The following is an 11,153-nucleotide window of genomic DNA, read 5'->3' on the forward strand; positions in this document are numbered from 1 at the left end:
ATCTATCTAACAAATTTTCTAAAGCACTTATCCTAGCTCCTAGACAAGAACAACGTGGCTTGGAACATGAACATAGCCCTTGTTTGGATCTTGTGATAGCTCCATCTACTGTGTTGGATGTTCCTCCTCTAGCGTGTTCCCTACCTTCCCGAAACATTGATCAGCAAGATCGGGGGGTAGATGACGTGCTAGACTAGTTTCATTAGCATAGCAGATCCTCTCCTCCTCTCTTTTGTTACTTCTTCTATGTGTTATTCTCATTCTTCTATTTGTTGTCCTTAGTGTTGTCTACTTGAGGACGATGCAAAGCATTGAGATCTCTTTTGGTCTCTCTCATGTTGACTCAAAAGACACATGTGTTCCCTTCTTCTAGGTGACCTTCCTTGATTGGGGAATGAAGAACAATTATGCATACATACATATGATATACATGAATTATCATACAGCATACTGACCCCAAGGAAAGTGAAGTCACCTCGTTCTTTGTGCTTTGTGTCTATTATCCTTGGGTTTATCTCACACTTGGGGGCTAAATCCTTGTGATAACGTGCTCCTTTCCTTCTCATTTTCTATATGTATCACTACCTTAAATCAATCACCCCTGTTGAGGCGTGTGCGATCGCTTTAACGTAGGGGGGCATACATCCCGTCTATCCCTTCAGGATACTTGGAAATTTCTTGGCGAACTTAGCTTTGCCTTGAAAATTTTTGGTATTTCTCTTGCATGACTCATAGTGAGGGAACCTTACTACTGACAGTCATGGTTCTCCCTCATGATCTTCACTTTTACTTTGTCAATCGAAGTCATAAGATACTTAGTCCACTGGGGGCTTGGTGTGTCTTGCCTCCTTGACATGGTGAAAGTCTTTCAATGTTGTTTCCTTGTACTTTACCCAAAGTATGAGCGTACGCTTATACTCCCGCTAAAGTGGGGGCTAAATGTAGCGTCCTAAAATTGTGACACTTGCAATTTCGACCACATTTGGGTCTTCACGATGGCGATGCAACACGGAACCTGAATGGAGACCCCGAAACTTGTCCATGACATCAAAAACTGTATTTTTCAGCACCCTAGCCTGATCCTCCTTGCACCCCGTTGTCCCTAGAGGTGGGACCATGGCGCCCAGTGCCCTGGTCCTTTAGGACTAGGGCGCCCAGTGCCCTGGTCCCTAGCCCTATTTTTGGGCCCGGTGTCTTTTGGGTCTCGGGTCTTTATGTTTGCAAATTGGAAAATAATCTTTCCTGGTCGGCCTAAGGTCAGAAAAATCAGTCTATCAACCCTAATTGGCAAGTATATAAACTACATTTTCCTCTCTCATTGAAGAGGATAAAAAAAAAGGCGGAAATGATATTCAAACATTCAAGCATTCAAGCATTCCTTCAAGCAATTGATCATTCTAAGTCTCCATTCAAGGCTAAGTGTTGCATTCAAGACAAGGATTGAACCATTGAAGAGGAGATCACATACCACATACAATTTACAACATACAACAACATTTACACCTTTGCATGTAAGAATAAAAACATTCTTACAAGAAGGTACTAGTACTTATTTTACATTACAATCATTTACATTTACAACATTTCTCATTTCTTGGTTAATTCCAAAACTGGGGTTTGACCTAAGGGCAAACCCCTAATCTCTAACCCCCCAATCGTCTTCGCTTTTTTGTGTGTAGGTTGCAGGTATGTGGCTATAATTGAAGATCTGGAATCCTTGTGCAGAGACAAACATATCCCCCTTCATTTCACGGATTTTTCGGAGGACCGTGTGCACGCCGGGCGCCATCGTCCCATCAACTTTTGCTCAAATTTGCAGGACAGCATCATCTCGACATTTTACTACTAATTCCAGGTCCGCAGCTTCATCCTATATCCCTATCTCTGTTTATAAGAGAATCTTTCTCACTTTCTATGCATTCCTTGCTTGATCCTTCTATCTACATTCTTTACAAAAGAGGGTAGCCTTACTGTCATAACCCTTGAAACTCATTTAGAATCCAATCTTACATTGTGTGGGATTGGATCTTGTGGGTTTCAACCCCTCTTTTGAATGTAAAGTCTCTCCTAAGTGAAAACCGTCAACCCTAGTGACCTCCTTCCCCTCTCCTCAGAGTGGTGGGGGGAACACTTAGGGTTCGCTCATGATTTTCCGCTTTACACTAATCACTTTGTCAAATCAATCACGCTTCGAGTACTCTTGTGCCACTATCTTGTCTACTTGCTTTCATCTCATGTGTATGCACTTGAAGGTGAGATCCACAAACAAAGGCTATTTGGAGAAGAAAGAAGGACAATGGAGCCGCATGAAGGAGACATTCAGATCTACATTTGGTTTGCTTAGTTTTAGTTTTGAATGTTTTATTTTCATGTCTTTATTGAATGTGTTTAGGATTGATCATTGCATTTGAGCTTTCGTGATTGAGCTAGATTAGTTTTGATATTGCTTGTGATGATTTCTGAATTCCTATCTACAAGTTGTATTTGAATAATCTAAATGGGGTTTCTCTCTCCATTCTAGGGGGCTATTCTTCTTATAGGGGCCTTCTTTTTCTTTTGGGGGATCTCCTTGTACATGGGTGCCTCATCAAGCCTTATTTGTTGGGCCTCATGTTTTCACCCACCTAAGCTTTTCTTAATAGGGATTGTTATTGTAGGGTTTTTATTTTCCTTATGTTAACTATATTTAATCTTTTCCTACACATATTATTTTATCTTTATTAGTTTTATTAGGAATTGTTCATATGGTACATATCATGGAATAAATTAACTAAATGTTTCACTCTCTCCTACACATGGGTAGTTCAGTTACACATGATCTTTTAGATTTTTTTTCCACATCTTGTAACCACTATGCTATCCTTACTTGAGTAGGTTATTTGATTGTTGAGTTACACACTCTCTTTTCGATTTGCATACAACCTATCATAATGAATATTTTATCTTTACTTAAGGAGATTATGCCACATGTTTTGACATTTCCCAAGTAGATAAAACCTTCCACCTTTCATGGGCACTTGGAGTAAATGACTTCTTATATATATATATTCCTTTATTTTTCTTTACATACAATACTTTCCTCTCACCTTAAAAAGTTTTGTAACTTGTTGAGTGAGAATAATGATAGTAAAATTTATCAAAAAATCAAATTGCATTGCAATTATTTTCTCTCTTTTAGATCCTATCTCTATTCTACTAATTTCTTTCTCCAATAATTTGTCAATTAGAATTGTGTGTGGTCTATTGTCAACATTAGATCTTGGCTAAGTTCTTGATTCTGGTAAAATGTAATATAGGTTTAGCTAATTTTAACATATTGAGATAACTTGCATCTTAAATATGGTTCTTTGTCTGAGAAGTATTACATTTTCATATATTATTATTTTTATTTGAATGTTTAAAGTGCTGAAAAATTCATATACTAATAGGCCTACTTTTGGAAGAAATAAATGATCTAGTGTAGATAAAGCACAAAAGAGATAGTTTCCTAGATAATTGAAGAATTTTTGGATTTTAGGAATTATTCACTTATTAGGATCATCAGACAACTTGATAGAGGACTATGGATGTAGCTCATTAGAGATTGTTGTCCAATAATTTATAATAGTTATGATGGGATGTAGTAATCTAGGAACTCAAGAATTGAGCTTAAGAGATACAACTTTATAAGTGTAACAAGTAAATTTGATGGAGTTCTATCTCATTCAAGAATTATTTTCAAAGAAAATCTTCTAATTAAGAGAAATTTGAGGTTTCAATTAAAATGTTTTGTTGTATATTTTGTTTAATATAATATAAAATTTTCTTAACAATAAGTAGAATTTTCTAAATTATGTTAAATCATTAATTTTAATATTTCTTTGGTGAAATTATAGTTTGATTCCACTAGGCACATCTTTTATAATATACAATATCTTAAACACAAATTCTTCTTTCTAAATTAGTCAAGTTCATACTTGATGATAGATGCATGTAATTCTATAATTAATTAATTTTAAAATCTTTGAAAAAAAAACATTCTCTACTTAACTTTCCCAATAAACCAACAATGAGACTCCTATTTTTAAATTATTTTTCTTTTTCTTCATAATTTATAACTAAATCAATTGAAGAAACATGGACCTATAAAATATGTTGCTCTTACAATCCACGAAGATGATTAAAATGCCAATCTTTTTCAATAATAACCAGATTTGGGTATAATATGTTAAAAATTGCAAGAACAAGAGTGGAAAGAAGAAATCATGCTTAAAAAAAAGATGAAATAATATCTAGGAAGCAATAAATTATTTCTAAAATAATTATCTTAGACATTATGACAAACAATTATAGAAAAAATATTATAACAAATACTTGCTGCAATAAGCTATTCGTAGCACAATAACTAGAATCACAACTTCTATATAAAGAAGCGGGAACAACCATATGAAAGACTCATTAGTAAATTCAAATATGAAACAAATTGGGAGAAGATCCTACCAAATAGTTTTTGACAATAAAATCAAAGACACCCATAGAGACTCAAAGGAAGATAACATGCAGCAATAAAATCCATTAAAAGAAAGAATTATTTCCTCTAGGTTGTGGATGCTAACAATCTACAATTCATAGACACAAGAGGGAAGGATTATTCATCTAAAATAATAATAATTCCCTATTGATTTTTAGTATCATAAAAAAATTGTTTGTAATAAATATTTTTGAGGAAAACAAATTTTAGAGTTTATCACATATATCTATGAATTGTAGATGCACATTTTTTCATAGCTCCATTTTCTTCATCCATGGAAATATAGAATCTCCATATTTTATCAACATTATCTCAATATTTCCTTCAATAACTTATTCTTGTGTGGATTAAAGATAGAACTCTTCCAAAATATAATCCATTTTACAATCCTACTACTATATTATATCATGAATATTTTGCAATCTTTTATATTAGATTTGAAAGCTAGACTTCATTTCAACTCAGATTTACAAAATACCCAAACAATGAAATTGGATATACTAAAAAACCATCCAAAATATAACTAAACATATATAAAACTTAATGAAACCAATGTAGAATCTATATTAATATTTTGGACATGTTTTTTGCATCATATTTTCTACTAAATAGTTTAAGTAAAAATAATACACATGCATTGCCAAATGCATCAAATAGAACCCAAAATTTGGAGCTCAAACATAGAGATAATCCACTGCAACTTACAAATAAACTCCTCAAATTATTAATAAATGTTATTAACATTAAATCACATGAGAAAAAGATTCAATGATATTAATACACATAGCCCCAAGGCTTCCAATGGTTTACTCCAACTCAAAAATATAAATCACATAAATCCTTTCAAATTATTGAGATATTTGACAACACAAAATACATAGAAAATCCACCCAACTTGTACCCAAAGTTATATAACATAGTTAATATATGATCCTAACATGAAATAAAAATAGCATATGACCAAATTTTTGTTATCAAATCTTCAAAAAAATCAGGAAATTCAAACCCACACAACTCATAAAACGCACAACCAAACCCTTATGAATTGCTTAAATAAACTAATGAAATTGATACCAATTTGCACAATGGAAAAATCTATATGGGATTGCACTTGGAAGAGCATCAAAATATCATCCTTCTTCTTCTTGGAAACCTTCAAACTCCCATCATTCAATCTTCTTCTTCACATATTTGATAGCCTCTGAAGAACAACAAAACAATGAGAAAAATATCAAGTCAATGAATCAGGAAATGGTACCAAAACTCTCTAAATAATACGCATAAGAAAAAATCATGACCAAGAGGTGTGTATATTTTCATTTAAAACCATATAAGCTCCCCATCCACTTGATTTCCACCTGCTAACTTTTCAGGTTTTCACTTGTCACTTGCCCATATTGTCAAAACTTCTCAAAATCTACTTAAAATTCCAAAATGTTCTTTCCAATTTTCCACTACATATTTTGCCTCAAAAACATTTTAAATGTAATTTATTTATTCAACATTAAATCTTATTTGATTATTTAACCAAAAAGATGATATTTTCCAATTTATTTGCAAGTTCTAATTGTCTTTTTTTTATAAAGTTACACTTACTATAAATAGTAAGTACTAATTTTCGAAAGGGGTCATGACATAATCTACGAACTCAAGAATTCAGCTTATAATTAAGAAAGATTTGAATTTTATATCATGTTTTGTAATACTTTTGGTTTTTATACTATAAAATTTTCTTAACAATAAGGATTAATTTTTTATTTATTTTGTTAAATCATTAATTTTAATTATAGTTTGATTCTACTCGGATTCCTCTTTAATAATTTACAATACAATTTAAAAATATATATATATCTATTTAAATTAGTTAAGTGCATACAATGATAAATACTAGAAAAATTGGTTATTTTTCTACTTACCTTTCCCAATATACCATCAATGAGAGAACTCTTTTATAATTAATTATTTTTTCATGATTGATAACTTAAACAATTGAAAAAATATAGACATATAAAATATGTTACACTTACAATTCACTCATATCGTTAAAATATCAACTTTTTTCAATATTGACCAAAGTTAAAGTGTAAAATTTGTTAAAAATTTGCAGTAACAAGAGTGGAAAGAAGAAATCATGCAAAGAGAAAAGATGAAATAATCTCCAAAAAGGAATAAAAACTTTCTACAATAATGACCTTAGACATTATCAACAAACATAATAGCAAAAATATTATAACAAAGCCTTGCTGCAATAAGCTATTCTTGCTACAACAACTCGAATCACATCTTCTATAGATAAAGCTAGGAACAAAGTAGGAGAAGATCATGCCAAATACTTTTTGATAATAAACTCAAATACACCCATCAAAGGAAGAGACCATGTACCAATAAGCTCCATTAATAGAAAGAATTGCTTCATCCATGTCGTGAATGAAAATAATCTACAAGCCATAGATGCAAGAGTCAATAATTATTTATTAAAATAATAATACTTTTCTATTGAACTTTAGTATTATAAAAAAATTGAAGTGTAGTAAGTATTTTAGAGAAAAATAAATTTTAGAGTTTACCTCATATATTTATGAATTGTAGATACACATTTCTTCATAGCTCCAAATTCTTCGTCCATGGAAATATAGAATTTAAGATTTTATCAACTTTATTATAATATTTCCTTCTCCAACTTATCCTTGTGTGGATCAATGATACAATCCCTCCAAAAGCTATTCCACATGACAATCCCATTGCTATCTTATACCATGAATATTTAGCACTACTTTTTTCTTTGTTCATTGAAATTGGAGGAGGATGAGGAGGAGAAAATTGTTTCCACGAACAATTTTTGGGTAGGGGACATCCCCATAAATATGGGTTACTTGAATAAGAGGATTCTCCAAATGTGCTAGTTATATGTTGTCCTTGTGGTATATTTCCTGAAAGATTGTTGTTTGATAAATTTAGTGAACCCAAGGAGTTTAGAGATTCAAGCTCTATAGGGATTTCCCCAGAAAAATAATTTCTTGAAAGGTCTAATGACTCCAACTGACTCATTTTTCCCAAACTAGTTGGAATGGTCCCTTTCAAACCATTCATTGAAAGGTTTAGAAGTCTCAACCCCTTCAAATTTCCAAAATCTGCAGCAATTTCTCCCTCCAATTCATTATTTGACAAATCTATGGATGTGAGAGTGGAAAGAATATATTCATAGTGTTGATCTGTGCCTTTTGAATTCATTTCCAACCCATCTTGATAAGGAACATTGGAAGCTGACAATACAAAACCATCTTGATTTTCTATTGCCATTGCTTCCAATGATACAATTGTGGGTGGAATTGAGCCTGAGATATGATTGGAAGAAAGCAGCAAGATCTGAAGGCTCCTTAGTTGGCCAATCTCAAGAGGAATATTGCCTATAAAATTGTTCTCCTTCATCACCAATACTCTTAGCTCAAGAAGACTTCTAATTGATGATGGTATTTCACCTCCAAACAAGTTATCCCCAATATCAAGCACCTGCAGCTTTGAACAATTTAATACTGAGAAGGGGAATGACCCATTCAAGCTGTTACTATGAACAACTAATGAATATAATTCACTTAGCTGACTGAAGTTGTTGGGTAAGCTTCCCTCCAAACTATTATTTCCCAAATTTATGACATTGAGGGAAGAGCATTTGGACAAACTTGAAGGGATCACTCCTGTTAGGTAGTTGTTTGCAAGATTTAATAGCAAGAGTAGAGATAATTTACCCAAACTTATAGGGATGACTCCAGTTAAGTAATTGTTTGCAACATTTAACAACTCGACTTTAGACAAGTTTCCCAAGCTAAAAGGGATCACTCCTGTTAAGTAGTTGTTTGCAAGATTTAATAGCTGGAGATTAAATAAAGAGCCCAAGCTTGAAGGAATATTTCCACTGAATGAATTGTCACTGATCAACAATTGTTCCATATTGGGGGACCAATTTGATGGGATGTGCCCACTCAATACGTTTCTAGATACATCGAGCAGCATTAGTTGCATCCATATTGAAGTATTTGAAAATAGAGTTCCTTCTAGATGATTTCCTGAAAGATTTAGAGATTGCAGCAATGGATTGGTTTCCCATAGCCAAGAAGGAATTTCTCCCACAAGACTGGTGTTAACTAATTCTAAGGTTTTAAGCAAAGATTGTGTTGAAATCCAAGGTGGAATTTCATGGCCAATCATGCATGACACCAAACTTATAGTCGCTAACTGAAAGGATGGAAGCCAGCTTTTGCTAATATTTACAACACAATCGGATAAATACAGTGACTTCAAGCTTGTAAGGTTGTGAAAGAAAGCTTCTGAAATTGACAGGTTATGGTTTAGTGCGAGGTATAGCTCAACCAAAGAAGGTGGAAGTGGCGAAGAAGCAATAGTTTCGTTGAAGAGATTGCCATTAGCGTACAAGCGAATAAGGGAGGACAGCTGACTGAATGAAGGGGGAATGGTCCCACTTAGTTGAGTGTCCCCAAGATCCAGCACCTGGAGTAAAGAGAGATTGCTTAAAGAACTCGGAATGTTGCCGCTCACTGGATTTCGTCCAAGGTATAGATTACTTAACAAAATTAGACTTCCAAGAGAAATCGGTATGTTCCCACTTAATTGGTTCTCGGAAAGATCTAAATATTGAAGGAAGGAAATATTACCCAGAGAAGGTGGTATGCTTCCAGTAAGCTGGTTTCGACAAAGGTCAAGGTAGGTTAAAGAGGAAAGATTGGCCAAGCAGGAAGGGATGCTTCCATTGAATTCATTCCCCTGAAGTTTAAGGGATGTAAGGTGCGTGAGAAGACAAATGGAAGAGGGAATTATCCCTCTCAAATTATTCAAAGATAAATCTAAGGTTTGAATAAATTGGAGATTTCCCAGACAGAGAGGAACAGTACCTGTTACTCCGTATATCGTCAGTGATGTGAGGAAACGAAGTTCGCACAAGCTGTCAGAGATCACGCCTTGAATGTACCCAAACGAGACGGTAACCTTGACAACGTGGTTGGTCTGATTGTTGCAGGATATCCCGTTCCACATGGTGCAACAGTCTGTTCCATTTACCCACGAACTAAAATAGCCTTCTGAGTGGGAGTCATTGAAGGCCGCTTTGAAGAGAAGGAGTGCTTGGGATTCATGGGAAGGACATGTCTTGGGCATTAATCGATGGGAAAGAGTAGGATGTGAAGAGATGATGAAGACAACAAAAACAGAAATGAAAACTAAGAATAACTTGGCCATTTGGGATGGAGTATACGACGGAAATGCAGATTATCATTGGAAGGTTATTTATAACAGCCAGTACGTCAATGGTCAAGATTATCTACTCTGTTTTCAAACGTCTGGATGAAAAGCAGCTTTCTGTGAGTTCAAACATGGCAACTTCTTCGTTAGTTCAAAACTGGATTTTCTAACTGAAAGGCAGCTTCTCTGTTTGTTCGGGTCACGCAATGTTTAAAAAGAATGGAGGTGACGTTGAGCACTAACTATGGAGTGCATAGAGGATTTTCCAAAATATTAATCTAGGTAGAAAGTTTCCAAAGTTTCCAAGGAGGTGACGTTGAGCACTAACCCTGTGAGCTGCGTTCCTCGAGTCTCAGTGTAGAAAATATTAAAAATGATAATTTTTAAAGTCTTTGTTAATATTGTTAATCCTCAGACGTCGATTTATTTCCACCGCAGCCTATAAAATATAAATGGCTGTCAAACAGAGGGCCCGTTAGCTTTAATGTTTTCCATATTTCAGTAAGCACTGAAAGTCAAACCGAAAACCACACGCCAATATATTTCTATGCAGGAATGAAATTAAGGCAAACGAAAATTATACGCTAATATTATTCCATATTATTTGTTACCTGACTGAAGTTTTGGTCTTCGCCACTAGAAGTTCAAAGTTCAAACATTATGATTTCCTTCAAATATGTCCACCCATCACTTTTGGTCTTCCGTTCTTCATTTCTACAGTTAAAGTAGAAGAAAACTAAACTCTAATGGCCGACATGAACATATATTACATTTCTTCATTTCTACTTTTCTTATTTCATTTGTTATTTCAGTGACGAGACTGAGAAGTTTTATAAAGTTGGGTGATTATTTTTGTGGACGAGGAAAATATAAAGAAAGTTCATTTCTATTTTATTGGATTTTTAATCAAAAGCACTCATGAATTTGAGTGGCAAGTTTTATGAAGATGATTATTCTTGTTGACGAGGACATGGGAGAAAAAGTACACCTCTAGCAATTTCTATTTTATTGAATTTCCAATCAAATGCATTGACTAGACTTTTGAGGATGAAGAAAAGGAAAAGAAAGTCACATTTGTTGTCATTTCTATTTTAATAGATTTATAATCAAAAGCAGAAGATGACTATTCTTGTTGATGAGGAAATGGGAGAGAAAGTACACATCTTGCAATTTGTATTCTATTGAATTGCCAATCAAATGCATTGGCTAGACTTTTGAGGATGAGAAAAAAGAAAAGAAAGTCACATTTGTTGTCATTTCTTTTTTATTAGATTTCTAATCAAAAGCACTCATGAATTCGAGTGACGAGTTTCATGAAGATGATTATTCTTGTTGATGAGGAAATGAGAGAGAAAGTACACCTCTCGCAATTTCTATTTTATTGAATCGC

General features: G+C 33.8%; 1 protein-coding gene across 1 annotated transcript; it reads right to left on the reverse strand.

Annotated features, from left to right (window-relative positions):
• Positions 1–7,111: 7,111 nt before the first annotated feature.
• On the reverse strand, positions 7,112–9,559 carry LOC131032660 (LRR receptor-like serine/threonine-protein kinase RGI5). The gene has a single exon (XM_057963701.2). It carries the CDS (start codon positions 9,557–9,559, stop codon positions 7,112–7,114), a length of 2,448 nt encoding a protein of 815 aa, XP_057819684.1.
• Positions 9,560–11,153: the final 1,594 nt, after the last annotated feature.

This window comes from Cryptomeria japonica, chromosome 11 (assembly GCF_030272615.1).
Source record: "Cryptomeria japonica chromosome 11, Sugi_1.0, whole genome shotgun sequence".
In the NCBI taxonomy this organism is placed as follows: Eukaryota; Viridiplantae; Streptophyta; class Pinopsida; order Cupressales; family Cupressaceae; genus Cryptomeria; species Cryptomeria japonica.